Source organism: Trichinella spiralis (assembly GCF_000181795.1).
Source record: "Trichinella spiralis strain ISS 195 chromosome Unknown Scfld4, whole genome shotgun sequence".
NCBI classification, from domain to species: domain Eukaryota; kingdom Metazoa; phylum Nematoda; class Enoplea; order Trichinellida; family Trichinellidae; genus Trichinella; species Trichinella spiralis.
The window spans coordinates 6,587,166-6,613,546 of NW_003526943.1; the positions used below are offsets into that span (position 1 = coordinate 6,587,166).

At 42.4% G+C, this 26,381-nt stretch overlaps 9 protein-coding genes across 9 annotated transcripts; 5 read left to right on the forward strand and 4 right to left on the reverse strand.

Moving 5' to 3' along the window:
• The first annotated feature begins 118 nt into the window (after positions 1–118).
• Positions 119–4,997, forward strand: Tsp_01661 (conserved hypothetical protein). Its single transcript, XM_003377385.1, has 15 exons — positions 119–151; positions 668–812; positions 866–935; positions 1,004–1,120; positions 1,202–1,335; positions 1,366–1,413; positions 1,463–1,553; positions 1,653–2,870; positions 2,959–3,070; positions 3,494–3,565; positions 3,777–4,054; positions 4,119–4,370; positions 4,448–4,513; positions 4,585–4,831; positions 4,929–4,997. The coding sequence occupies exons 1-15, from the start codon at positions 119–121 to the stop codon at positions 4,995–4,997; spliced, it is 2,952 nt and encodes a 983-aa protein (XP_003377433.1).
• A 523-nt stretch (positions 4,998–5,520) lies between these two features.
• Tsp_01660 (ubiquitin thioesterase OTUB1) lies at positions 5,521–6,469 on the reverse strand. The gene is made up of 3 exons (XM_003377386.1): positions 6,293–6,469; positions 5,746–6,103; positions 5,521–5,705 (listed from the first exon to the last, which is right to left on the reverse strand). Exons 1-3 carry the CDS (start codon positions 6,467–6,469, stop codon positions 5,521–5,523), a joined length of 720 nt encoding a protein of 239 aa, XP_003377434.1.
• A 1,361-nt stretch (positions 6,470–7,830) lies between these two features.
• Positions 7,831–9,598, forward strand: Tsp_01659 (hypothetical protein). Its single transcript, XM_003377387.1, is given in 6 exon segments — positions 7,831–7,872; positions 8,061–8,124; positions 8,929–9,047; positions 9,246–9,302; positions 9,320–9,418; positions 9,479–9,598. The coding sequence occupies 6 exon segments, from the start codon at positions 7,831–7,833 to the stop codon at positions 9,596–9,598; spliced, it is 501 nt and encodes a 166-aa protein (XP_003377435.1).
• A 578-nt stretch (positions 9,599–10,176) lies between these two features.
• On the reverse strand, positions 10,177–10,653 carry Tsp_01658 (hypothetical protein). The gene has a single exon (XM_003377388.1). The coding sequence runs from the start codon at positions 10,651–10,653 to the stop codon at positions 10,177–10,179; it is 477 nt and encodes a 158-aa protein (XP_003377436.1).
• A 298-nt stretch (positions 10,654–10,951) lies between these two features.
• Positions 10,952–12,102, reverse strand: Tsp_01657 (conserved hypothetical protein). Its single transcript, XM_003377389.1, has 3 exons — positions 12,057–12,102; positions 11,369–11,986; positions 10,952–11,343 (listed from the first exon to the last, which is right to left on the reverse strand). The coding sequence occupies exons 1-3, from the start codon at positions 12,100–12,102 to the stop codon at positions 10,952–10,954; spliced, it is 1,056 nt and encodes a 351-aa protein (XP_003377437.1).
• Positions 12,103–12,171: 69 nt separating this feature from the next.
• On the forward strand, positions 12,172–13,138 carry Tsp_01656 (hypothetical protein). Its single transcript, XM_003377390.1, has 2 exons — positions 12,172–12,273; positions 12,620–13,138. Exons 1-2 carry the CDS (start codon positions 12,172–12,174, stop codon positions 13,136–13,138), a joined length of 621 nt encoding a protein of 206 aa, XP_003377438.1.
• A 678-nt stretch (positions 13,139–13,816) lies between these two features.
• On the forward strand, positions 13,817–15,005 carry Tsp_01655 (protein FRG1). The gene is made up of 6 exons (XM_003377391.1): positions 13,817–13,878; positions 14,072–14,154; positions 14,215–14,343; positions 14,440–14,612; positions 14,666–14,776; positions 14,898–15,005. The coding sequence occupies exons 1-6, from the start codon at positions 13,817–13,819 to the stop codon at positions 15,003–15,005; spliced, it is 666 nt and encodes a 221-aa protein (XP_003377439.1).
• A 938-nt stretch (positions 15,006–15,943) lies between these two features.
• On the forward strand, positions 15,944–20,928 carry Tsp_01654 (putative Sec7 domain protein). The gene is made up of 6 exons (XM_003377392.1): positions 15,944–16,177; positions 16,931–17,104; positions 17,160–18,143; positions 18,221–19,040; positions 19,110–19,495; positions 19,780–20,928. Exons 1-6 carry the CDS (start codon positions 15,944–15,946, stop codon positions 20,926–20,928), a joined length of 3,747 nt encoding a protein of 1,248 aa, XP_003377440.1.
• Positions 20,929–21,387: 459 nt separating this feature from the next.
• Positions 21,388–25,840, reverse strand: Tsp_01653 (DNA repair protein RAD51). The gene is made up of 7 exons (XM_003377393.1): positions 25,838–25,840; positions 25,317–25,507; positions 24,149–24,382; positions 23,863–24,020; positions 23,410–23,543; positions 22,867–23,061; positions 21,388–22,251 (listed from the first exon to the last, which is right to left on the reverse strand). The coding sequence occupies exons 1-7, from the start codon at positions 25,838–25,840 to the stop codon at positions 21,388–21,390; spliced, it is 1,779 nt and encodes a 592-aa protein (XP_003377441.1).
• Positions 25,841–26,381: the final 541 nt, after the last annotated feature.

Sequence of the window (26,381 nt, forward strand, 5' to 3'; positions counted from 1 at the left end):
TTACTGCATTAGCTGTTTTGTTCGTTAATTTTTGAAAATGATGCTTTGCTAATATCATATCGACGGTTGGGCTGTGCAAATCATATTTTTCCAAGGTCTCTTTTTGGACAGTGATAAAATGGCGTCTGTTGCGCGGAAGCGGCTGCTTCACGTGTGTTCTGTTGCTTTGCTTTTAGCTTGTTTCCGGTTGCCTGTTGGCTCCAATCAATAATTGATTCAATTTCTTTGCTTTGAATGAATATTCTCATGACCGACGCATATTCACTTGATGGTCAGTTGGCGTCGTTTGTCTTCTTCTCATAGTCTGTTGCTATATTGCTTGTCACATCGAGCCATTTGACCCTTTTCATTATCATTAACATTTAGACCTTCTGTTCTAGTATTTATCAGTTTATGCTTCTTCTTCTTCATTGTTGCAACGCTATTTATTCATCTTTCTCGCTCTTGCTCTCTCTCTATTCAGTTTTACTTTTGTTTTGCAGCCGTAGCAGTAGTAGCTGGCAGTCGGCTTTTTCTCTTCTGCTTTGCTGTTGTTTGCTTGCAGAGTAGTTTCATTTTCACCTCTGCTTTTTTGTTCTCTTCAATTTTTATATGTTAATGAAGAGATATTTTATTTTGCTTCTTTATTATGAATAGTTTTTATACAGAATTATCCCATTTTTTTTAGTTAAAGCAGAACGACTCTGGCAACGATATCGATACTGAATTGGCAGATTATGCACACAAACTGCGAATTCGTAAACAACACTTTGATGATTTGTCGTTGCGGTTTGCGGAATTGGAACAATTCACTGACAATGGTGAAATTAGAAGTTGGAATAATTTTATTAAAAAGAGAATTATTATTTCAATTTGATTTCTCTAGTTAAAAGCAATGGATCTGAACGATCATCATCATCAACGTGGACTCGACCGCCGTCGAACAACGACAACAAGTATACATATAAATGAATGGTGTTGATGCTTGTTAATTCATTTTGTATATGCATGGTTGCAATTGTAGTGCGATGGAGAAAGCCGTTTCGAACGACACAAGAGGAGGAGGAGGAGGATTCAAGGATAAAGAGCTGTCGTTGACATTTCCAGATTCTTGGCTGAGGAATTATGATTCGAAAATGAAGTAAAAAAGAGAAAGATTTTTCTTTTTATAAATTATTCAGATTTAAATGGAAAATTTCAACTTGTCGCTACTGTTGTTCAGATATTCTCAGAAAGATGGTGGACTGGAAGGTGATTCGAGTCGAATGGACAGTTATACGAAGGCATTCCGCGACTTTGAACGAAAGTACTTGTTGAACGACGACGAAACGGATGCGACGGCATTGAAATTGCACGGTATATAATAATCAAAATTTTTCAATTCAGTGCAAAGTGAAATAGAATTTAATAATTTTGCGGTTATTGTTGTCGATGGTATAATTAATTTTGAATAAGTTCGCTGTCTTTTTTTTCCAACTTTCAGTGAACGAAGGCGAAAATTCAGCAGGAATTTGTTCGTCGGACGCAGGCGGTGGTGAACAGATAGCGAACAGCAGCAACAACTGTCGATCAAGGTATGAAAGAGAGAAAGAGAGAGAGAGATGCTGTGTTTGTTGGGAAGGGGTTTTGAAACGTTGCTTTTCAAATTTGTTCGTTGGTGATTTTTTTTTCAGCGAATGCAGAGCAGCAGATGGAGCAGCAGGAGTTGGAGGAGGAGCCGGCGCGTCAGTTGTGACGGCAACTATTGGCGGTAGTGGATTGTCCGAAAAATCCACCACCGACAATTTGGCGAAGACGATTCGCAGACGAATTGTCGAAAAGCTGCCGTTGTCCGGCTTCAAACAAAGTTCCCAAAGGCACAAGGGTCGTATACAGCACTGTAACAGCAGTAGCAGTAGCAGCAATATGCTCATCAACGGCGGCGGTGGCGGCACCAACAACAACAACAACAGTAAACAGTTGAGGTACGAGATTCCGACGACTAACGACAGCGGCGGTGTGGCCACTGTTAGAGAGGAAAAGCTTGAAAAGTTGAAACATTACATTGATATGATCAAGAAAATATGCGACGGCATGCTCGAAGATGCGGGCGACGGTTGTTCGCACGTACCGTTGACCAGCGGTCGAGCCGGTCGTTCGGAAGCGACGGGGGCGGAATTGATCAGTAAAAATCTGTGCATGGGATGCGCGCAGCAACAACAACAACACCAGTCGTTGTTGTTGGCCGTGTTGAACTGCCAACAGCAGATTCAAATACAACAGCAGATGGAATTCACCATGCTGCGCAAGTGGTTCGAAAATAGCAACAGTTTCGGGCGGAATGTGGAAGAGTGCCATGGGCGTCGTTCGTCCAGTGAAGCGACAGCGACGAGGCAGCGTTTCCATGCAAATGAGCAGCACCAGTTGTCGGACGAACGTCGTCGCTGTTTCACGAGAAAAAATCATCCACAACGATCCAGGCGTATGTCCGGCAAGGGCGCCGCTGCCGAAAGCACCAATAAGCACGGCAGGCGTGTGCCGAGTCGTCTGCGTCGTCGAATTCCGTGTTCTCTGCGGCAAAGTCCGGACGATCTCGAATCGTCGGGTTTGTCGGTGACTGCGTCGGGACGGTTGCAGAGCCGGGGCCAGACCCGTCGTGATGTGGTTGTTCACGATCGAGGCGCCAGTGATGTTTCTTATGCTAATTTGGGTTGTTGTGCCAGTGGTGCTGGTGGTGATGGTGCTGCTGCTGGTGCTATTGGTCAACCGATGACATTTTCGGAATTCTTATTTAACAACGGTCAGCGCTACTTAAGTGAAGAAGAAGAGTTGATTCCATATGGTGAATATTTGCACCAGAACAACAACAACAGTAACACCAACGCCAAGGAGGAGAAAATGGACGAAAACAAGTAGGAAAGAAAAAATCAGTTGCTTCTTTGAAAGAAGCATTACAATACAATTTAATGCGACAATTAATAATAATTTCAAACATAATAGAAGCAGAATAGCCAGCGAAAAGGAAACGAAGACTCCGTTGAAAAAATGTATCCCGGATTTAATTAACGCTGTCATTTCTGACGCTGTGCACAACGTGATGCCATTTACGAAGGTGGGAAGCTTTTTTCCTGTGAAAACTTTTCCATTTATAATGATCTGTTTATTTTGTTTTCAAAATTATCTAGGAATTCTTCAACGATATGGTGGAAATAATGTTGGTGAGCAGAAGAATGATTTCTTTGTTTTTTTTCAAATTCAAATAATTGATAAAACGAAAGGGAAGAAGAAATTTGAAAAAAAAAGTAAAAATTCCCATGACGTACAACTTTCGGGTTAAGTGAATGCTTTGCCACAGACTATGCTACGAATAGCTGGGCGAGCCTTTACTTAACTCGCGAGTTGTCCAATGCATCGTCGTCACTTGGCCAGATTTTCTTTCCTTCGTTTAATTTTTCAATTTCAAAAATCTCAAAATACAAATTTAAATTACGATTTTTCCCCTTGAGAAGTTATTGTGCTTTTGTTTTTTTTATAGCATAACCAGCGTTTATTTTCGAGACTGCTCTCTCTTTTGTACCGCAGCGACGCTTCTTTGGAGGAGACTAAGGTTGGATATTATCATTTGAATTTTTTTGTTCAATACAATAAAGTTAAAAAATTTTGTCAAAGGACACAGATGTAACAACAAGAATTGTTGTTTGTTAATTATTGTATTAATATCATTGATGGATTGATCCAAGCAGCGGTCATAGAATCATCAATGCATCAAGCAGGTGCAGCATCAATAGAATGAGTGTTTATGCTTTTCTTTTTTTTAGAAATCGAGCAGTAATGTCGAAGAAGGGGTGGGGCGTGAGAAAAAATATGACTTGGATGAAATTTTCAAATTTGGACGTGATGTGGTCGAGGAAATGTTCGACGAAGCGGTTGAACTGTTTGGAAACGAGAATGGTGGTGTAATTTTTGAAAAGCCGCACGTGGAAATATTGTTGGCACGAATTAAGCAAAAATTGGAAAATGAATGCGAACCAAATTTGGTGGACAATGGTGTGATTGAACATCTCGAACTTCAGCTGCCGAAACTTTATGGGAAAACGTGAGTTTTTCATTTATTTAAATGCAGCAAAAGAAAAGTAAATTTTTTCCCTTCTTTACTGCAGCATTTCTTCTTGTCGGAAAGAGTTGAGATTCATTGTGCAAACGATTGTCGTTCTTTGGTTGAAAAGACGAAAGCTCGAATTGGACAAGCTGGAACCAAAGGAACAACATTCACCCGATGTTGTTATGCAAATGACCACGGCTTCTTTTCAACCGTTGTCGATGAGTTGCGGCTGTGAAAATAAGCTGCTTGTTGACGATTATGCCGAAGCGGGCGCAGTTTTCTTTGAGAGAAAAACCAATGAACAACCACAGTAGAAATTATTAAAATTATCTCAACATTGTCATGTATATTATTATTATTATTATTATATTTGCTATGCTCATTTAGTGACAAGCCATCGCAGGATGAAGATGCGGAAGTTGCTGGACCGTCTTCAATTTTGGAAGATGTCTTGTATGCAGCTTTTATTTACAATATTCGCATTTGGTTTTTGATTTATTCAGTGGTTGTTTGTTTGTTTTCAGAGGCGATTGGCAATTAGCCGAAGCTGAGAACGTCGTCACCAACGAGGGTGGTGTTTCGATGTTTTCCGATTCGCCGGACGAGTTACTTTATGAATTGAACATCCAGAAGCGAGCAGCACCAAGTGACAAGGATGAATCACCAGGCACGGGAAGTTTTGTCTCGGTGGATTACGTGGCTGTGCATCCCACTCGAGTGCGTTGTACCAACACCGTTACCGTTCAGGTGCCGAACAACGGCCAGCAGGTGGTCACTACAGGACCGCGTGCCATGATTATTTATTTATTTATTTTTGTACAGTGTATATTCAATGTAAACTAAGAGGGAATTTTTTTTCCAATTTCAGGCCAAAAGCAGTGTACGGTTGAACGAGAAAAAGCACGACGATGAGGGGAATATTATCATTCACAAGTGAACGAAAAACATCACTGAGAAAAGCAGTTTTGCTTATATCTATTCAGAATATATATACATAATTTATTTAAATTTAAGTTTATTTTGGGTTATATTTCAATTTTTCTGATTTCGGGTTTAATTGTGGCATTTTGGTGTTTGTTCAATTCATTCGCAATTTTTTATTTCATCATTAGAGATGACAAAATTTATTGTACCCAAAGCGTATTATTAGCTAGCTAGCTAGCAGCTCGTGTGTTTTTCTCTGTGTGACGACGTCGTTTTATTCTTAAAAAGTTTTCGTTGAAAATGGAAAATATATTGTTAATTTTCCATAAGAATGTGACGATGGACAACAGAAAATGGACACACACCTTCATTCTGTATTGATTATTTTTATTGTGGAAAAAAGGAAAGTATAATAGTGTAATAATATTAATAAAGTAGTTGATGCGTGTTAGTGAATTTATTTTTGTAGTAAGTTGAATCAACGATGACAGAAACACCGAACGACGTCATGTGAAGAAAAAAAAATAGTTCAATAATTAGCAATACAAGATGTCATAGTGGCCAGGGCGATACAGAAAGTACATTTCCATCTTGTCATTGTTGTTATCATTGACGCTGTGATGCATTTGATTGTTGCCGATTGCCTGACTTTGATCAAGATACTCTATGCGCAATGAAATGTCTGCAACAACAGAATAATAAATAATAAACAGAAAAAAAACTGAAAGTGTGATGAGATTTGAAAGAGGCCACTTTATTACCTAAAGCATTGACTAATGCCATAATTGAAACGTGTTCGCATTCTCGTCCCATTGGTTCCACTTCACTGCTGCAAAATTCGCGTACAGTACGGCCGCCTTCGATGAACCCCTCGAACAAAATCACATTTTCAAGCATATAGCCGGCAGTTATTAGTCGCATAAACACCACGGAATAATCAGACATGTACTGATCGTTGAAACGCGCCAATAATTGTTCTTCGGTCATTCCGTTTTTGATGCAAGTCAACAGATCAGCGAATGTTTCAAAAAATTCAGTAATCGTCAAATTTTGATAACCAAGTTTCTCCATACAAGTTTGCCAAGCATCTAGCAAAGCTAGATAATAATCCACATTTTCCTTAAAATACAAAAAAATTTGTTGCATATTTCGTCAACTGAGACTGACAATAAAATGTCTTGAAGGAAAAAAAAGCTTCACCCGATTTTGAAGTAACTTTTCGCATAAACTGAACGCCACAGCCCTGTAAAAGCAGTTTCCATCGCCCCGAACGCGACGCAGAAATGTATACTTATTCTGCAGTTGTACCGCCTTTTCATAAAATCGACTAGCCGTATCTTGACTGTATTCTTTGACCAGGCGATCAAGAGATTCTTTGTTGCCAATCAGTGGCTGTGAAGCGGCCACTTCATTTTCAATTTCACGCTGCTGTGCAAGAATCTGATCATCCAAACTTACGCTGCCCATATCGTCCGATGGTACCATTCTTTGTCTACTGCTATGTTCGACAAAGCGAAAAGATAATAAAATCAAATTCATCGTTGAAATAACATAAACATCAATAAACAAATTTGCAATGATTAAAAAATATGCATTACTAATTATATAGTTAAATAATAATACCTAATTTCCAAAAACATACACGATATATTCATTTGCATTATTTACATTTTATCCAACCATTCTTACTGCTGCTCAACAGGCGAACAATAATAACAAATCGTCAAATATTGAAAATTATTATTAAAGTAACTTTAAATTAATTAACTGTTCTTAAGATCTGCGGAAAGAATTAACGTCCTCTTTCTAAAAGACGAACAAAATTTATAAAAGTCAGAAAACAACTATTCAATTATTTTATATCATTTTCCGGATCAATTTACATGAGAATAAAAAATTCATTTTACTTTACATTAAAAATTTAATGCTACTCTTTGGGGATGTTTTGGTGGATTCAAAAAAGAAAGCATACTCAGCGAAAGAAGCAATCAACATTCATAACGAAATTACTTTCATTCGTAAAAGATCAGAAATTATATATTTAGCCTATAAATATTGTTTGGCATGTAGCATTACGATCGCCCTCTGAATTATTTAAACGTTTCGTCTCATTTATCCCTCAGAAATTTAATTTAACTTTCAACTTATGTGCCTGTCAAATAATTCTACCAATATTTTAATATTAACTGCATTTAAAGTGATAAAATAAACATTTTTCATATACTGTCAAACATTAACACTTGAAAAACTTACTTACCAAAACGAATCTTTGAAGATTACCACAACTGTGCTATATCATCAAACTGTAAATTTAGTGTTTTCAGGTATTTAAAGATATTCGCGACAAAGTTGTCCCACACTGAAATTAGTTTTCGTAAAATTAATATATAAATAAAAATAAAATAGAATTATTTGATTTTTTAAATAAATTTTTAATATTTTTAGTTGATAAATTTTTATTCATAGAAACTTTAGCAATTTTGTATAAATAAACCCTACCGCTTCTGCGTACATGTTGTTTTGATTGGTAAATTGTGATTGGTTTGGAGTGCCCTCTAGTGCAATTCTGTTATTCTGCTGCTTAGGGGGAGTGGGAGGAGGGGCTAGTGTTGATTAATCTGCTGCTATAACTGTATCGTTCTGCTGTCTAACGTTCGCATTAAAGGCAGGCCTGTTGGCGGACGCGTCTTTAAATTTGCAGTATAATATAATATACAAATTTATAATCACAAATAAAATACATGTATTTGCTGTAATCCATATTTTCATTAATAAGGATCGCTAGCAAGCATACTTTTCACGTAATCACCGGTTAAATCATGAATGCAGAAAAAAGAGAATACTTTATGCGTAAATATGGACCATTAGTAGAGTTTCTGAGTTTTGAAGTGTGTGATTTTATAAACATTTTAATCTAAATTTAAAATTATATTCAATATTTTGTTATGGATTGCCGTCCAACGTAGAACCAAAGTAAGAAAACAAAAATGCAGTGTCCTCGTGATGTTTGCATTATTTAATTTTGTTATTTTAATCATTATTATTTTATTTTTATTATTTTCTTGTATTATTTTAGGATACTGTCGGCAATAACATGAAATATGAGTACGAAATAGCCACATACAATTTAAGAAATGAAAGTAATTTTACAACTACACTTCAAATTAAAATTGATCATGCAGAAGCTTTGCTGTGTTGGTTAAATGATTTTAAAAACTTTGAAACTATTATTTAATATAAATTTTCAGTTTCGTTTACTTTTTTAAAAAATCAAATTGTAAGCATATTGAAAGAGAGACTTTTTCAAACCATAAAAAAACGTCGATTTCCCAAAATTTTTTATTTGTCAACGTTCGGTGAAAAATAAAGTGCGGAAGAATCCACATTCCGAGGCAGTAAAGAATACTTTTTATAAATCAACAGTGTATTCATGATTAAAGAAAAATAATCGACATGTAGCTTACCGAAACAAGTACATTTAAAATGGTAAGCAATTGTGCACTTATCTTATATTTATTTATGCGATAGCATCTACTGCTCTAAGATTCTTTGGGGAAGACATTGTGAACTTCACACACAACCATCCTTCCTATAAATAACTACCAGAACAACATCTGCAAGTAATGATGTCGTTTACCTTGTTTAATAATAAAGAATATTTCAATTACAATACTTTAAATAAGCAATGCTTAAAATTTTTAGTTGTCACAAAATGAGTTTGCAAATGTAACTTACGATGAGATTAAAAAATAATTAGTATTACGGTAAATGTATTTGTTGGAAATTATTCGGTAGCGAACCTTCTGGCTCTATACCTGACTTTTGGGTACGGTAGCTTATGGTAGTTGACGAGTAAGTGGCTGAGTTGGCAAGGGGGTGTGTGAGTTGAGGAGTAGTGCCAGCGTGAAAAGTTCTGTTTTTTTGTGCATTTATTGTGTTGTGAGTTATCCTTGCACGTTTTACATTTGTTTCTAAGCTTGCACCTACGTTGAATAAAGTGTGTGTTGTTACCGGTTTGTCCCGTTTTATGTCACGTTCAGAAGCGAACGTGAGTCAGATTGCGGTTATGTGCTGCCAGATGAAAAGTACAGTCTACTAGCTCGTAGTCGAAGACGGTTTTGTCGCAAACTTTATTAATTTATTAAATGTTTCTTAATTTTACAGTTTGATTTTATTCTTAATTCTTAATTTAATATGCAAAATAAGTTAAAAGCCTTATCTTTACATTCGATTAAATCAACCTTTGTTTTTGACAATGTAGGGGGTACGGTTGCGTTTACAATTAAAAGGAAATCAAGATCGAAAGGAAGAAAATAACGTAGGCGTCAATTCAAGAAGGGCGTCGAGACTACCTTTCTTTGTGGCAAACTGACAACGTGGGCCGAGCGAACTATCCTGCGTGTAACGTTTAAGCTTTTTATCAAAAAGTCAGTCGTTTTATTTAACAGAGCAACGTTTTATTCAGTTAGGAATAAACTATACAAAATGATGTAGCGGACGCGGACCGAGCTAACAACTCTAGTTCTCCAGACAACGAAGCAGAAGAAAGGTGAAGCTACCGTAAGAAGAATTGGACTTGAAGATCGGAGGTGGAGTACGGTAGTAGGGACGTAGTGTGAGGAGTCGTTGTTGTGCTGTCGAAGAAGCCTGCGGTATCATATCGTTGTCGATTCTTGCTCGCGATTGCCAATAAAAAATATACTTACTGCCTGTTGTTTTATTGCTACAATGCCATCAGGAAAGCGTGAAACAGAAAGAAAGGGAAATCCACCTGTCAATACTGGCCCGTCGCCGAATAGCGACGAACACGCCAATAACACGGTGGAGGAAGTTAACGAGCTTGTTCAAGGGAGCGACTCGTTACATTGGGGGCCTCTCCGGGAACTGACGCCATCGGTGTACCGAGGTGCCTATTATTGCCCGCCCCCGGCTTTTCGTCCGGAGATGGACTCCGTTGAGTGGCTGGAGAGGCTGGAAGACTTTCTCTGCATCAGCAGGGTTCCGCCCCCTGACCACGGCATGGTCGCTCGCTACCTGCTGAGCGATCCAGTCCGCCGCGAGCTCTACCCGGCGGGACAAGCAAGGGAGAACTCTTTCGAGGAGTTCAAGAAGCGATTGCTGGGCGTGTACGGCCCGGAAGAGTCGACAGGGCAGCTGATCGAGCGGTTCCACGCCCTGCATCGACGCGAGGATCAAACCATCGAGCAATACGCCCAGGAGGTGGCAGAAGTTGGACGCAGAGCCGGCGTATCAGAACGTGACCTCGTGGCGCGTTTCGCCGGGGGAATAACCTCAAAGGAGGCGTATCTGGCGATCCGGATGCAGGAACCGACAACCCTTACCGAAGCTCGGAGGCTGGTCAGTAAGGTCATGCGGTCTGAAGAAGATTTCCACCAGAGGCGGCAGACGCACACCGGTAATCCAAAGCCGGAGAAGACCAAAGCGACCCAGTCCATCGACAACTTGATACGCGAGGTGAGGAAGATTTCCCTGAAGCTGGATAAGCAGGAGCCGACGGCCGTACGACCGGCCAGAAGAAGAGACGGCTGTTTTAATTGCGGTGGCTTGGGCCACCTCCGACGCGACTGCCCCCACGAAAGACGCCGAAAACAACGATTGCCAACGGGCACGCAGGGCGGCGAACCTGGAAACCGCCGGGTGTTGCCCATTGCCGAACTTCAAGCAGGCGACACGCCATGTGTAAACGGTAAGCTGAACCGGACGAGGGTCTCCTTACTGCTAGACACTGGGGCGGTGGTCTCCGTGATACCTGAGTCTCTTTGGCAGATCGCCTCAGGCGGAGAGCCCTTGGAGAGTAGCCCCGCTGAAGTACGCGTGGGGGCTATAAGTCTGGACGCGGCCAATCCCATCAGGCAGTGGCAGGAAAGCGACACGGAGCTCCAGCAAGTCCGGGAGTGGATCGTGCGGAAGGCTTGGCCACAAGCGGTACCCGAGGGTAGTCGATTGCTAAAAAGTCTGTGGTCGCAGCGTGACCGGGTAGTCCTTCGTGAAGGGACTATATGTCGGGTGTGGGAGGCCCTGGACACGGGCGAGACGCGGCTGCTGCAGGTCATCCCGAGACAGAGGATCTCGGAGATCCTGGCCGCCATCCACAACCGCCAATCGGGGGCCCACCTGGGGGTGGCGAAGACGCTGGCGAAGGTGCGCCAGCGGTATTACTGGCCCCAGCAACGGGAGGACGTCAAAGACTGGTGCCGGGCATGTCAGACGTGCGCTGCGCGGGCAGCCCCGCCGAGGAAGCTCCAGGCCCCTATGCAGCTTCAGCCGGTCAGCCATCCCTTCCAACGAGTGGGCATGGACATAGTGGGTCCGCTGGAGGAGACGCAGAGTGGCAACCGCTACATCCTAGTGGTATGCGACTACTTCTCGAAGTGGCCGGAGGCGTTTGCGCTGCCGAATGCGGAGGCGCGTACCGTGGCCACGGCGCTGGTAAATGGCATCTTTTGCCGCTACGGGGCGCCGGAGACGATTCATTCTGATCAGGGCAGGAACTTCGAGTCCGAACTCGTGAAGGAGGTGTGCCAGCTGTTTGGGGTGACCAAAACCCGGGCCACAGCCTACCACCCGCAGTCCGTTGGCATGGTGAAGCGAATGAACCGCACCCTGCTGGACCTATTGGCGAAGGCTTCCATCGATCACCCTGACGATTGGGATGCCCACCTTGATAGAGTCCTCTTCGCGTACCGGTCCAGTGTTCACCACACAACGGGTGCAACCCCCAGCCGAGTTGTGTTTGGCAGAGAGCTCCGGCTACCGGTTGACCTGGTGTACGGCCTCCCGAGAGACATGCCAGAACAGTCGGTAGGAGAGTACACGCAGCGGCTGCGGCATGACCTGGATCAGCTCTACGAGGAGGTACGGGGAAGGCTGGCCGAGAGCAGCGGCCCCAGAAGTTTTGGAGAGACCGGAAAGCCCTTGGACCTGTGTATGAACCGGGCGACCGGATTTGGATGCAAGTCCCGACGAAGACCAAACTTGGGGCTTACTGAGACGGACTAGTCCTCCAGACAACGAAGCTGAAGAAAGGTGGAGTACGATAGTATGGACGTACGTGTGAGGAGTCGTTGTTGTGCTGTCGAAGAAGCCTGCGGTAACATATCGTTGTCGATTCTTGCTCGCGGTTGCCAATAAAAAATAAACTTACTGTCTGTTGTTTGATTTTTACAATGCCATCAGGAAATCGTGAAACAGAAAGAAAGGGAAACCCGCCGGTCAATACCGGCCAGTCGCCGAATAGCGACGAACACGCCAATAACACGGTGGAGGAAGTGAACGAGCCTGCTCGAGGGAGCGGCTCGTTACAATGATAACACACACAAGGAGAAGACGATAATACCAAAATTCGCTAACACGCCAACGCTAACGCACCTTTATGCAAATAGTTCACTCTGCTGTAGATTATTGATGCTGAGGTTAATGAAATCAGTAGTACTATTACACTGCGCATGACCGGTCAGAGGCGCCGCGTCCCCCGCAGCGGACCCATCTCGTTGAAGCGGCCTATCCGGCGCCTGCAAAGGCTGAAACGACAGAAGACCTGTCTTTAAAATACTAGCCGCTGCTGAGACGGGCCCCTGATCAGCGGTTCATGGTGACGGCCCGATGCACATTCAGACCGCTAATACTATCAGTGCGACCCTTTTGACGGTGGTAGGCACGGTGGAAAACCGACAAGAGCTGATGCTCGTCGACTCTGGCTCAGCCGTTACGCTCTTACGCCGGGACGCCTACGATTCGATCGGCAACCCTTCCCCACTGAATCCTTCGTCGCGTCTTTTACTGGCAGTAAATGGGACTGTCATAAATGTGTTGGGTGTCTATGAAGTTCGGTTCCGTCTAGGCGCCGCTGAGCTAGGACACCCTGTCGATGTGGTCTCAAATGTGTCCCAGCGATGTCTGCTGAGCGCTGACTTCCTCTCCATGCACGGTTGCGTCTTGAACTTCGCCCTGGGCACACTGATATGCGGAGAAGATGTGGTCCGGTTCAACAAGACGCTGGGTACCGCTAGATCTGGATCCAGGCTGGGAGTAATTGTGACTGACGACGCAGATCGTCAGACCCAAGCCACGACCAAGAAAGACGGTGCAGTGATGTCAAGGTCCCCGAGACCCACGAACCCTTGCTGGAAGTAGTCGCTATAGTGCTGACTACGCTATCGATCGCGATTGCCGATGACCCTTTCCAGTGGAACCGGAACTTACGGTTGCGGGTTTAGCCTACCATGTGTAACGGGTACGGTTGTGTTGACAATTAAAGGGAAGTCAAAATCGAAAGGAAGAAAATAACGTAGGCGCCAATTCAAGAAAGAAATTACGTTGGCCGATATAAAAAAGGAGAACGGCGTCTATGAAGCGGCACAAGCATTTTCCTATATTTATAGCGCGATTGTGGAGCTTAGGAGAGTGTGTGAGTAAAAGTGTATGTTGTTAGTGTTCGTATCTGTGTGTGAATAAACGTTAAAAACCAGAGATATGCTTCGCATGAATGACCGACAAAAGTCTACAGTAACCCCAGATGTTACAACAAATTGACTAATTTATCTTTCATATATCAGGAATTTAGTATGAATATTGTAAGTATCACATGAAAATAATTCTGTATAAGCACAAAAGCATATTTTAAATAAAATACTGAACATAATGCTTTACAACAATTTTATTTATTAAAGCCAAAATTGTACTTGTAAATTATTTCATACTGTTAAGAAATCAACAAATTAAAATTATTTTCATTTTTGATCAGTAGCATATATTTTAATAACGACTTTTTTCTAGAACATCATTTCAATAAATTTAGAATTTATTCAGAACATGTCTATAGCATTTGATCGAGTGAAAGGTGGTAAACTAAAGCTGAAAGGAGGAAAGCAGCTGTACGTATCCATTTGTGCAATGTTGACATTTGCTTTATTTATCTCTTTGATTATTTGCATGCTTTGTAGTTTATTTTGAAATACATTTATGTATATATATATATATATATATATATATATATATATATGTAATTTATATTTTTCTGCATGCTTTATCATGATCATTATCTCTAGTTCAAGTTGAGATTTTTAGTGGGAATAGCCCTAAGGAAGGAAGGAATTTGAAAATCAGAAAAAAGGCTGAAATACATGTTAACGAAGACGAAATAAGTCATGGTAATGTTTTTTTCTTATTTTAAAACGAATTTGAAATTATTTTTTTTGCAATAATTGTAGGTGGTTGGTGGTGCATGACAGAAAACTCGAAATTGACGGGTTGCAATGTAGCTATTGAAACATCTCCATTCACATATGTGATGGCGATGGATAATGGTAAATTTACCCTAGGCCCTCCTCACAAAGCAGGTAAGTTTGTTAATTTTTTGTACTGCAGAAATGAATTGTAAAATTCTTGAAGATTGAAAATTTGTTCACATGTTTTTGAAAAAAGTATTTTGGTAGGTGAACAACCTTCTCCTGAAGAAATTCTCACTTTGATTAGACCACCAGATGCAGATTGGTTTGCACTGAAATCTGGATACGGAAAATATTTAAGTGTCGATGGAAAAGGATTTTTAGTTGCAATGACAGATGCTGCAAGTACACGAGAAAGATGGGAACTTGTTTTTGAAGATGTATGACCGTTTCATTTTTGATCTTTAATTTACAAAATATGTGAAATTTATAGGGGAAAATGGCTTTAATGGGACATAATAACTGTTTTATGAATTATGATAATGATGCTGAAGGTTACATTATGGTGAATAGTAAGAAAGCTAAGGAAAACGAAATGATTAAGGTAACGCTATCCTCTACTCTAGTTGTTATTGTCAGCGTTTGGTTCAGATGCAATTTTAGATATTATTATTTTCTTGAGATTTAATTTTAACGTATTTAGAGCACTTATTTATTTTTAATAGATGAGAACCAATGCTGAGCGGGCAGTTGTAGGAGATTCGGTGCCAGAACAAGATCAAAAACCTTCTGGCGAATGCGAAGTTTCATACATGTATATGTTTATTATGTAAAATTGTGGAAAAGTTTAAAGTTGGAATTTAAATAAATTTTTTAGAAAATTATATCAACATTCTAAAGTTAAAGTTAGTCAAGAAGACCGCTCAAATGTTAAAAGAGCGAAAATGCAGGGAAATTTACATGAAGTTCTTTTAGACAGGTGAGATTTTATTGTGAAAGAAGTACAATGACATTTGTTTTTTAGAAGAGAAAAGATGAAAGCGGATCGTTATTGCAAATAGTTTTTATCCCTAATTACGGCAGTAATTGTGTTCGTGAAATCATCTTCTGTTGAAGAGGCGTGTTTAAACTGTAAATTAGTATCCGCACTGTGGAATATTTAAAAATATTTATCTGTCGACCATAACAAATGTATTATAGAATGCAACATATGAATTAATTATATAATCCTCATGTTTTTGGAGTAAATGTTATCAGTAGTGTTTTTAAATTAAATTCTGTTTTTCTACTGTTGTTTTGCGATTGTACATCCACGTTTTGCTGAATTATAATAGTTATTATTTTTGTCACGTTTTTCAATAAATTATTTTCAAACGAACGTAGTTTCTGCATTACATGATGATTAGCATGCTTACAGTATGCTAAACATATGAAAAATACATCTTGAATATTCAAGTGTTACAGTACCTTTCTGTAAGGTTCACCGTTTTCGCCACGTGCTTGCGCATTTTGCTCCATGTGGAAAAAGATTTTAATTGAAATTAGTAAGTTGTTATGAAATGGAAGTATTTTAAAAATTTATTTATTTTTTAATCACCATTTAATGCGATTGCTTTTCTTTACTATAACAATTTAGTTGCCAGTATATGAATTTGGTAATTGTGAGTTCTATAAAAATCTTTTTTAATCTTCGGTAAAATATATTAATATTTTGATGTTTAAAATTGATGTTTTATTTTTCTTAAGGTGAAATATTCTGGTGCCTGAACTGATGTCAAGAAACACTCTTTATATTGTTCAAAGTGAATTGAACGCGGTGGTGGCAACTCTGCGCCGAAGTCAAAGACTGCTTGGTGGTGTTCCTCAGGGCCAGGATCCATTGTTGAGAAGTTTTTTTGATTTGCGAGAAGTGCTCAGCTCGGTTCCGAGTCTTGCCGACGTAGCACCCAGTGTTTTCGTTGCACCGTTTTTGGATGTCATTCGCTCTGATCACACTGGTGGCACGGTAAGACTTTCTTTGCTTTGGAAAATTCTTTCTTTTTCACAGTCTATTGTCACTTTTTTTAAAATAATTGTTCATGAAACAGTCATGAAGACAGAAAATTCTTTCCAACAGCAACGTCACATAGCGTTGCGTCATACTTGCATAATACTAATTTTCAATAAATTTCTACAAGTTGTATTTTTTTAATTATTTTTTGTACAAGAGAGGTTATTTTTCGATTGAATCAAATGATTCGTAATATTGATAATGTTGTCATTTTATTGAACACTTATTTTGTTTAGTAAGATCTGTCAAATAACTTTTTTTAAATCGGTTCTGCATCAGCCTTTAATCATAGCATAGTGCATTGTATGTTTTATTATAAATTTTAGTCGACATTAAATATTACGTAACGGCTTGTAAACAGTTATGAGAACTACTGTATGCCATTGTTTTTGTTTCCTAGTTAATGAAATGCAAGTAATTTTTAGAGGATGTTACATTTTTTCTAAGATAATTTATAAGTTCATTTCTTTTTATTTTTCAAATATGCATGAAAACAATTGTAGTGTTTGTGTAACTTTTCAGAACTACTCATTGCATTACGTTCCATAAAACGACAGTTATAAAAAATGTTTTGATGTTTTTTATAATTCAAGGTCTTATATGTGGAAGTGTGTTTAAAACTGAATAATAATTAATAACAAATTATTGTAATGTTGGAAAGTGGGATAAAATTGAAAACTGCCATCGTAATGTTGATGTTGATTTAAGGCTACCGAACAGGCACTAGTGTCGGTTGACAAATTTTTATCGTACGGTTTATTTGATCCAGCTTGCATTACGGCCGCCAGTGCTGTTCAACAAATTGCAGAAGCAGTAACCAGAGCTCGCTTTGTCGGTACTGATCCAAGTTTTGATGAAGTTGTCATTCTTCGAATTTTGCAGGTAAAACAGAATCCATATATGTACATTGCATACAGTTGCTGATTCTTTTCTCTAGGTATTGCGTGCGTTGCTTTTGTCTCCAGCCGGTGCTCTGCTGACAGACGAGACAGTATGTGAAATGTTGCAGTCATGTTTCCGTATTTGTTTCGAAGAGGGTTTGAGTCAGTTGCTTCGCAAAGCGGCCGAATCTTGTCTGAAAGATATGGTTCAGTTGATTTTCAAACGACTGGCCGATTTTCGCGAAGATCCGCGACATCCGTACGTGCGGCGGTTGCAAACCCGAGCTTCATCCAGGGATGAGACGTTTTCCAGTCGTCGCAGGCTGAAGCGACGTCGCAAACACTTCGCCGCCGTCGTGTCGAGCGAACCTTCTTCGTTGGCGGCCGTCGAACAAGCCGAACATTGTCCGCTTGGTTTGGATGTGTTGGCGGATGCTGCTCCCGGAGGCTCCGGATCGCCTCCGGCTTCGGCTGGATCAAGTGACCAGTCGGGATTGCAAGCCGACGGCGTGGTTGAGAACAGCAACACCGGAAATCAGCCAGAAATTGCGGTTCCGGCGAAACTTGGCCCGGAGACGCTTGGAACTGACGACGCCGGTGCTGCCGAGACGGTCGATCCGTCACCGTCGACTGGACCCTACGGATTGCCTTGTAGTCGGGAGTTGTTCCGTTTTTTGATCGCGTTGTGCAATCCATGGGAACAGCAGCAGAACGACCAGATGATCGAACTTGGCCTGAATTTGTTGACCGTTGCGTTGGAAGTGGGCGTGGACCAGCTGTCTAAATTTTCGCTCATGTTGCCGCTCGTGCAGAACGACCTGTGCCGACATTTGATCAGCTTGCTCCAGGCGACCAAAGTGTCTCTGTTGTCGTCGGCGTTGCGGGTCGGCTTTTTGCTTTTCGAATCTTTGCGCTGCCATTTGAAGTTGCAGCTGGAAATGTACCTTTGCAAGTTGATGGAACTGGCGACCGCGGCCGAAGTGTTGCCCACGCCGACCTCGGCCACGGCCCAGTCCGGTCCGTCAATTTCCAGTCGAACGGTGAGAATTGATTTGATTGAGCAGAAAATTTTCTGCTCGGATCACGTTAAAAACTTGCACCCGTTGTTTTTTTTCAGTCTACTCTCAGCAATACGGTACGTCTGGAGTTGCGAGAGTTGGCCTTGGAAGCGTTGGTGCAGCTGTGGCGCGTGCCTGGCTTGATCACGGAACTTTATTTGAATTATGACTGCGATTTGTACTGTTCGGATTTGTTCGAAGAGTTGACGAAATTGTTGTCGAAAAATGCATTTCCAGTCACCGGCTTGACCAACGCCCACATCCTGAGCTTGGACGCGTTGTTGACCGTGGTCGACACGATCGAACTCAACTGTCATCTGCGGATGATCAACTACCGACGCCACTCGTCGTCTTCGTCCGACACCGGCGGCGGTGACGCGACGGCAGCCGCCACCGCAGCAGCGACACCGTGCTCGTTCGACGGCCAGTGGTGCCAGACGGCGGCGCCTTCGCCCGGCTCTCGTTCTTCGACAGCGTACGCACTGCCGGCTGTCTGCGGCTATAGCGTCGGCTTTGCCGTCTCGTCCTGCTCGTTGTCCACAACGACCGGTCAGCAACGGTCGGACGACGATGTGAAATTGGAAAACGAAACGGCGCCCAACCCCGAGCTGTTGTTATGTGCAGTTGCGGCCCACGAGACCGAAATACCGTCCCACGAGGAGTTGTTACGTTTGAAGATGAAGAAGCGGATTTTGACCAACGCCAGCGATCTGTTCAACCAGAATCCGTCGAAAGGGATCGAATTTCTCCAAGAGAACGGCCTGCTCAGCATGCCGTACTCGCCGAACGAGGTGGTGCGCTGGTTGCGCGAAAATCCGCGCTTGAACAAGAGGAAAATTGCCGAATTTATTGTCAACCGAAAAAATCGTCCAGTTCTCGGTTATTAATATTGAAATCGAATTGTGAGAATTTAAATCTTTATCGTAATTTTTTCCATGTTTGCTTCAGATGCGTTTGTGAAATCGTTCGATTTTCGAAAATTGCGCATCGACGAAAGTTTGCGCGAATTTTTGGAAAGCTTCCGATTGCCCGGCGAAGCGGCCGAAATTTCGACCATAATCGAATATTACGCCGACCACTGGCACAAGTCGAACGGGACGCCGTTCGCCAGCACCGACGCCGCCTTCACGCTCGCCTACGCGGTCATCATGCTCAACGTGGACCAGCACAACCCGCAGGCGAAACGCCAACAACAGCCGATGTCGTTGGAACAGTTTGTGAAAAATCTGAACGGCGTCAACGGCGGCGACAATTTCGACCGGACCATGTTGGAAAAAATCTACCAGGCCGTCCGGACCGAAGAGATCGTCATGCCCGAAGAACAGGGCGGTCTGGTGCGCGAGAACTACGTCTGGGATGTGCTGCTGCGCCGCGGCGCCGGCGCCCAGGGCCGCTTTTTGCGCGCGCCCGGCCACGGCGGCGGCTTGTACGACCGCGAGCTGTTCGCTTTGGTCTGGGGCCCGACGGTGGCGGCGTTGTCGTTCGTCTTCGACAAAACCGACTCGGAGCCGCTGATTGGTCGCGTGATCAGCGGCTTCCGCAAGTCGGCCGCGGTCGCCGCCCACTTCGGCCTGTGCGACGTTTTCGACAACCTGACCATCTCGTTGTGCAAATTCAGCTGCCTGTTGACGCCGGCGCGCAACGCCGACGGCGCCGACCAACTCTGCGCCACGCTTGCCGAAAGTGCCAAAGCCCAGGCGGCCGCCAGGGCGTTGTTCGACCTGGTGCACGCCCACGGCGACATTTTGCGCGAAGGCTGGCGCAGCGTGTTCGACTGCCTGTTGAACTGCTACCACGCCGAACTGTTGCCGCTTGGCCTGACCGACTGCGAAGATTTCGCCGACAGTCGCGGCTACGTCAACATCAGCAGACCGTTGCCCAGAGCCCAGAAGCAAGACTCGTCGGCGTCGGGCCTGCTCAGCTCGCTCTACTCGTATTTGGGCGGCTCGGCGTCGGGCGGCGACTCGCGCGACGCCGACGCCCACGGCGCCCGGCAGCGCAACGAGTGGCGACAGCGCGGCGCCGCTCTGCTCGTCGACTGTCGCGTCGACCAGACGCTCGTCGACTCGAAATACTTGTCCTCGCAGGCGTTGTCCGAACTGATCAAAGCGTTGCTGCTCGCCAGCGCCGCGGTGCTGCCGGACGACGGCGCCGTTGGCCGGCGTCGACTCAGCGACGTCGACGAACGGTCGTTGGTCTTTTTGACCGAAACGATGGTCAGCGTGGCCGTTCACAACCGCGACCGCATCGCCCCCTTCTGGCGCACTTTGCACGCCCACTTGTTCAGCCTGATCGCCGACCACGCCGACCGGCGCTTCCTCGTCGAACGGGCCGTCGTCGGCTGGCTTCGGCTGGCCAATCGCCTACTGCCGAGGCAAGACGTCGGCGACCAAGTGCTCGACGCGCTGCCGGCGCTCGGCGCGGCCAGCCAGGCGACGGTGCCGTCGATCGCCAGACAACTCGCCCACGGCCTGCACCAATTGCTGCGAGCGAACGCCGCCTACGTTCGTCTGGCGCGCCACTGGGACCAGCTGTTCGCTCTGCTCGAGCTGGTCGGCGCCGGCGCTTTCGTCGGCCAGCTCGATTCGACCGGCGACGTTCGAGACCAAAGCTTCGATCAGCACCGGCACCAAGCATTCAACACCGTTCGAGAACAGCCGAAGCAACAACAACAACAATACGATCGCGGCTACACGTCCGATTCGGAATTGTACACCGCCGCCACCAGCACCGGTTCGCGGAAATTGCCCGTCGGCAGTGTGGGTGATTTGCACTCTCGTGCCGGAAGCGGTGAGTGGACATTTGTTGACAAACAACAACAACAACAGCAACAAGTGGACAACGGTCCGACTACACCGAGTAAGCAGCTTTTGTCGACGAGATTGTTGCTGCGCAGCGGTTTGCGCCGGCACGACCCGGACGCGTACGTGAAATGCTGCGAAACGTTGACGTGGCTGGTTCGTGATGCCGGTCACGTGTCGGTCGAAAACTTGCAGCCGTGCATACGGTGCGTGAGAACGTTCGTCGAAGCGGGTCTCAACGGTGGCTTGCACTACACCAATCCGATCACAACTGCTAACAACAACAACAACAGTACAACTTTATCGTCAACACATCACAGGTAGAGAGATATTTGTTGTTTAGTTGGAATTGACAAAAAAAACCCTGATTTTTCTTCTTCTTCGTTAGATCTTCGTTGTCGTCTGGCAAAGATCGAAACGGCACTTCACAAGTGAACGGTGAAGACAAGAAGAAGACACTGCTCGACGGTTGTGATTTGGCTTCCACTTACTTGCAACTGTCGTTGCAGCTGTTGGATTTGACTTATTTGATTTTCGTCAAAGTGGCGACGCCGCTGTTCGACACGCCCACGGCGACGTTGTGGACGCGATGTTGGCAGCCGTTGCTCCAAGCACTGGCTAGGCTGTGCTGCGACAGGCGCAGAGTTGTCCGCACGACGGCCATGACATTTTTGCAACGGGCGATGTTGGTTCCAGAATTGAAGCAAATCACCGGCCAGGATTGGGAAAGTTGCTTCTACTGGGTGCTGTTTCCACTGCTGAGCGCACTGTTGAACGCCGACCAGCAGTCGATTTCGAATCCGTCCACTGGCACCACGCCAACAACGCACCATCATCACCACAACGAAGACGACAACGACGACGCTGCTGTCGCTGGTGGTGGTGGTGGCGGCATGGACGAGACACGCGTACGGGCGTTGACCATGACCAGCAAGGTGTTTTTGCAGCACTTGATGCCGTTGTCGACGCTCGACTCTTTCGTCGACCTGTGGTTGGACATTTTGGATTTCATGGAACGCTACTTGGAATTGGAGAACAACGACCTCGTCGAATCGGTGCCCGAGTCGGTGAAGAACATGCTTCTGGTCATGCACACCGCCGGCCTTTTCGACACTGTACCTTCGCTGTTGGACCGCACGCGCCACAAGTTGAACGCCTCTTTTCCAGATTTGGCTCACGCGATCGACACCCAAACTTCCGTCGTCGACCAGGCGACGGCTGCGGCCCAGCCCGCGCCGGCGCATTCGGCGACGGCCAACAACAACAACAACAACGATGACGACATTTCTCTGGAGGAAGTTGTCGTGGTTACCGACCCCCAACCCCGTGCCGAAGCTGTCCCCTTCCCATCCACGTCCACATCACCGTCCAAACCACTACCATCGTCGTCATCACCACCACCACTGCCATCTTTGTTACCACCGCCGCAACAGCAGCAACAACAGCAGTGCAGTGTTCTGCTGGCATTGAATAATAATAATAATACATCGGCCGTTCCAGTCACCGGTCAAGTTATACTGCATCCTCCTGTTGATATCAGTACTGTGACGCCGCAGCCGTCTTCCGCAGTGCGAAACGACCACTACCACAGTGCGCAATTGACACTTGATCACAACAGCACAACTGATGATTCTTCGCCAGTGAACTGAATACTGTTGTTATTTTTGTATTATTTATTTATTTATTTATTTATTGTTTTTCTTAAAAAAAGTGAAAATGATTCATTTGTTTGTTTGTTTATTTATTTGTTTGTTGGTTTTCAAGAATACAGTGCAAATGATAATCAAATGGATGATGTTCTCTTCTGGTCACTGTCATCTGCGGCGTCACGAATACCGCTTTGCTAAGCAAAAAGAAAAAAAACCAAAAAACTCTGTACCAATGTCAATGCCCGTATTACTTACTGTAACAGTGTATACGGCACCGCAGGGCGGACGGGTGGATGATTTCATCAGTCTGGCGTAGCGCAGATTGCCTTGCCGGTGGAAAAGCAACAGTTGTTGGGCGCAGTTGCTAGTCAAAAGTGGTCCAACCGACGGTACACTGAACGGTTCACCGTCTTCGCCGAATCTGGTCGTTATTTGATTGACCAGAAATATCTGAACAGCAAATAATCAATCAATCAGTCAACAATAGATATAATAAATACTGGACGGCTTTTTACAAATTATGCATTTTGAAAGAAAACAAACAAACAAACAAATAAATAAATCACAAACAACAACCGCCACGTGAAAATTCGTCGCCACTTGCAACAACGTCAAAACGATGTTGTTGACCACGTGACTTCGTTCCAGGGCTGAATCAAACCGTTCTCGAAGATGCATAGCCACACTGTCAACAATGACCAATTTCACCTGTTCAAAATTAATATCTACATACATTGGGGAAGGTTCATCGATCAACGTGAAGAAAAAACAAACAATTCGACAATGTAATTAATATACTTGACTGTGCAGTCGGATGAAACAAAGCAGAGATTTCAAGCAACGCTGAAGCGTTGGTAAATCAACGCAACGTTGATAATGCACTCGGGACAGAATTTTGCTCAAGGTGAATCCATTTGCAGCAATTTGTTGTTCTGAATGTTTGAAAACAATAAAATTATTTTTGAAAAACAAACAACACTACATCCAAATGTACAAGTGTTTGCTGTTGATTGGCAAAAAAATGTTTCCTAACCTGATTATAATATTGAATACAGTAATCAATCAATTGGTGTGCATCAAACATCTTCACGATGTGCTCAAATAAATATATGATTTGAATGACGAATACACAATCTCAAAACTTTTCTAAGGAAAATTAACTAATGAAATTAAGAAAAATTAAAAAATCAAATAAAAAAAATTAATTCTACGAAAAGAATTACTTTTTTTAATTCTATTTTCATTTAATACCTTCTGTTTCTGCAACTCTTCTGCAATGAGATACCGCGGCTTCAGCAATTTGGTTCAAACGCTTGTATTTGAAAGCTCCCTCTGTATCTATGTAAATAACTTCACCATCTACACCGCCCAGAACTTTTGGAATACAAACATCTACGGCAAGTTGTAAACTTAAAATAAATAAATAAGCATTTAAACAAAAAATTGTTCAAAGTGAACACTTCGAAATTTTTTTTTCTTTATCCAGTAACAGAAATAAGTAAAACTCGCATTTTCTAATTGTAATGTGCGTGCATACCAAAGTTGCGTTTTACCAATTCCAGACGGTCCTGCACATTCTGTCATCTGTCCCAACTGTATGCCTCCACCCAATGCATTGTCGAGACTTTCACAAAAAGTAACAATCGACTGAACATCTTCTACATCACGATCCAGCAACGTTTTCGCAGTCTGCGCGAATAGTCGACGTTCGCATTCCATGCTCAAATATTTTGTGATTATTTCATATAATAAACAAAGCATCAGAAAATCACTGAAATATGAGCATTGAATAAAACTTCCTTACTTAATAAAATGAACACATTACACGACACAAAATTAAATTCCTGACAAAATTTTACCACATGTAAATTTATAAAACACATTCTGTTTATCACAATTTTAAAATTTAAAAAGAACTGCTCACACAGTTTTCAAAATGGAAACTCTTCATTCGAAATAAAACATCAAGTTTCATTGTTTAGAGAAATAAATATACCGTACTGAATTTAAATTTTGAACTGAATTCTTGTTTTGACTGCTTTTTAACTAACCTATGTTAAAATAAACACATATGTATATACATTTATAGTGTTATAAAGTAAAATTATTTCATTGCATTACTGTAAACACCTTATTACTTACAAAAGTATTATTGAAGTCTGTATTTAAACAAAATTTGAAATTATCAAATAATAAATTTAATTCTGATTAATAATTGTGAAAACTGCAAGTAAAAATACGTTCTACTGTTATACTGTTTGTTTTACTTTGAATTTTAATTTTTATTTCTGATTCTGAAGCATTTATTTTTTCTTCACTTTTACACTTCCATTGCGTTTGATTGAAAAAGACTTTTTTCCAGCAAAATGACCGAAAAACCAAAAGTCTACTCTCGATATTAGTACGAAAGAGTAACAATAAAATGGGATTATGTTTTTTTCTTTTGAAAATTTGTATTTCAGTGAACAGTGGAATATTCTGTTGAAGCAGATGTTGACTTTTACCAAGTCTGAAATGAAAACTTTTGCCGCGCAAGGGAATCTCAGAGGCAACAGCTTTCGCAGCATCTATTGGAGGGTACTGCTTGATTATTGTCGTTGTAATATTTGAAATGATATTCTAATTGGCAAGGTATTTTTGGAATGCTTTCCAACCAATTTCAAGCACTGGTCAGCGGCGTTGGAAAAATCCCGCCAAACGTACACCAGTCTGCACAAAGAGGTGGTTTGCTTTCGTTTTTCTTTTTGAACTTCATTTGATCAATTAGCTCGTTTAAGATACTCGGCGATCCTAGATCCGCGCAAATTTCCGGAGACTTGCAAATAGACAATCCGCTTTCTTTGCACGAAAAGGTGATGGATGAATTCTTGGCTGTATGCTTTTTGTTCTTGGTTTCCTGAAAATTATTCTTATTTGCTTTCAGAGCACATGGCGCATTTACTTCTCTAACCAAGAGCTTTTGTCAAAAATTCGACAAGATGTAACCAGAACGTAAGCAGTCAGTGATTCAGTATTTTTTGTTGTTGTTATTTATTTTATACTTTGATGAGCTGATTTGAAAATTTTGTTGCAGCAACTTAATAAGTCATCTGAAACTGGCTTCACGTTTAGTTTGTTTTACAGCAGTGTTACGTGTACTTTTTTCATTTACTCAATATTTGTTTGCTTTTTCTAAATTAAGCCCTACTATTTCTTATCAAAAAATGATTTAAAAAATGACTTTTACCATGATTAAAAAACGATTCTAAATGTTTTAAATTTGGATAATTTTCAATTCAATTTGATCTAACTTACGATTATTTGAGAAAAGTGATGTTCAAGTTTGAATTTAACTTTTTTTTATCATGTAAATGCAGATCAGTTCCATAACTTGTTAGTTTTTAATAATATGCATGAATCGTTAAAATGTACTTATTCAATGAACATGCTTCATGTAATTTTAATATTTTAAATTTTAGATATCCTGAATTAAAATTTTTTACTTCTGAAAGAATCAGGCGAATAATGACTGAACTACTGTTTATTTATGCGCTTCAATATCCACACATTTCATACAAGCAAGTATGAAAATTAAATCTGTGCTAGCTGTGTTGATGCGGGTGCATTAAATTGCTTGCTGAGTTTTTATTCTATTTCACTGGAAAATAAAGGAACTTTGTTATTTATTTTTGGATAATTGTAGGGTATGCACGAAATTCTTGGTCTCGTCATTTATGCGTTCTCTTTCGATTTTGAAGCTTTCAAGAATGCCGAAGAAAATGGTGCATTAA

What these genes read in the sequence shown, in the direction of transcription:
- Tsp_01661 (XM_003377385.1), top strand. Translation starts at nt 119, where the DNA reads ATGGCGTCTGTTGCGCGGAAGCGGCTGCTTCAC. An exon ending in GAGAAAATGGACGAAAACAA is followed by an intron (nt 2,871 to 2,958) that starts GTAGGAAAGAAA and finishes CAAACATAATAG; the next exon opens with AAGCAGAATAGCCAGCGAAA. An exon ending in ACGTGATGCCATTTACGAAG is followed by an intron (nt 3,071 to 3,493) that starts GTGGGAAGCTTT and finishes TTTTTTTTATAG; the next exon opens with CATAACCAGCGTTTATTTTC.
- Tsp_01660 (XM_003377386.1), bottom strand. Translation starts at nt 6,469, where the DNA reads ATGGTACCATCGGACGATATGGGCAGCGTAAGTTTGGATGATCAGATT. An exon ending in GTCGATTTTATGAAAAGGCG is followed by an intron (nt 6,104 to 6,292) that starts GTACAACTGCAG and finishes TTGTATTTTAAG; the next exon opens with GAAAATGTGGATTATTATCT. An exon ending in GGCATTAGTCAATGCTTTAG is followed by an intron (nt 5,706 to 5,745) that starts GTAATAAAGTGG and finishes TCACACTTTCAG; the next exon opens with TTTTTTTTCTGTTTATTATT.
- Tsp_01659 (XM_003377387.1), top strand. Translation starts at nt 7,831, where the DNA reads ATGCGTAAATATGGACCATTAGTAGAGTTTCTGAGTTTTGAA. An exon ending in ATACAATTTAAGAAATGAAA is followed by an intron (nt 8,125 to 8,928) that starts GTAATTTTACAA and finishes TTGTGTTGTGAG; the next exon opens with TTATCCTTGCACGTTTTACA. An exon ending in CGAACGTGAGTCAGATTGCG is followed by an intron (nt 9,048 to 9,245) that starts GTTATGTGCTGC and finishes TTGACAATGTAG; the next exon opens with GGGGTACGGTTGCGTTTACA.
- Tsp_01658 (XM_003377388.1), bottom strand. Translation starts at nt 10,653, where the DNA reads ATGGGCAACACCCGGCGGTTTCCAGGTTCGCCGCCCTGCGTGCCCGTT.
- Tsp_01657 (XM_003377389.1), bottom strand. Translation starts at nt 12,102, where the DNA reads ATGTTACCGCAGGCTTCTTCGACAGCACAACAACGACTCCTCACAC. An exon ending in ACAACAACGACTCCTCACAC is followed by an intron (nt 11,987 to 12,056) that starts GTACGTCCATAC and finishes CGTCTCAGTAAG; the next exon opens with CCCCAAGTTTGGTCTTCGTC. An exon ending in GCCTCCGGCCACTTCGAGAA is followed by an intron (nt 11,344 to 11,368) that starts GTAGTCGCATAC and finishes ACTAGGATGTAG; the next exon opens with CGGTTGCCACTCTGCGTCTC.
- Tsp_01656 (XM_003377390.1), top strand. Translation starts at nt 12,172, where the DNA reads ATGCCATCAGGAAATCGTGAAACAGAAAGAAAGGGAAACCCGCCGGTC. An exon ending in CCAATAACACGGTGGAGGAA is followed by an intron (nt 12,274 to 12,619) that starts GTGAACGAGCCT and finishes ATGCACATTCAG; the next exon opens with ACCGCTAATACTATCAGTGC.
- Tsp_01655 (XM_003377391.1), top strand. Translation starts at nt 13,817, where the DNA reads ATGTCTATAGCATTTGATCGAGTGAAAGGTGGTAAACTAAAGCTGAAA. An exon ending in CTGAAAGGAGGAAAGCAGCT is followed by an intron (nt 13,879 to 14,071) that starts GTACGTATCCAT and finishes TGAGATTTTTAG; the next exon opens with TGGGAATAGCCCTAAGGAAG. An exon ending in CGAAGACGAAATAAGTCATG is followed by an intron (nt 14,155 to 14,214) that starts GTAATGTTTTTT and finishes CAATAATTGTAG; the next exon opens with GTGGTTGGTGGTGCATGACA.
- Tsp_01654 (XM_003377392.1), top strand. Translation starts at nt 15,944, where the DNA reads ATGTCAAGAAACACTCTTTATATTGTTCAAAGTGAATTGAACGCGGTG. An exon ending in TCATTCTTCGAATTTTGCAG is followed by an intron (nt 17,105 to 17,159) that starts GTAAAACAGAAT and finishes TCTTTTCTCTAG; the next exon opens with GTATTGCGTGCGTTGCTTTT. An exon ending in CGTCAATTTCCAGTCGAACG is followed by an intron (nt 18,144 to 18,220) that starts GTGAGAATTGAT and finishes GTTTTTTTTCAG; the next exon opens with TCTACTCTCAGCAATACGGT.
- Tsp_01653 (XM_003377393.1), bottom strand. An exon ending in CCACCTCTTTGTGCAGACTG is followed by an intron (nt 24,383 to 25,316) that starts GTGTACGTTTGG and finishes CTCATATTTCAG; the next exon opens with TGATTTTCTGATGCTTTGTT. An exon ending in TCATCCGACTGCACAGTCAA is followed by an intron (nt 23,062 to 23,409) that starts GTATATTAATTA and finishes TTTGCTGTTCAG; the next exon opens with ATATTTCTGGTCAATCAAAT.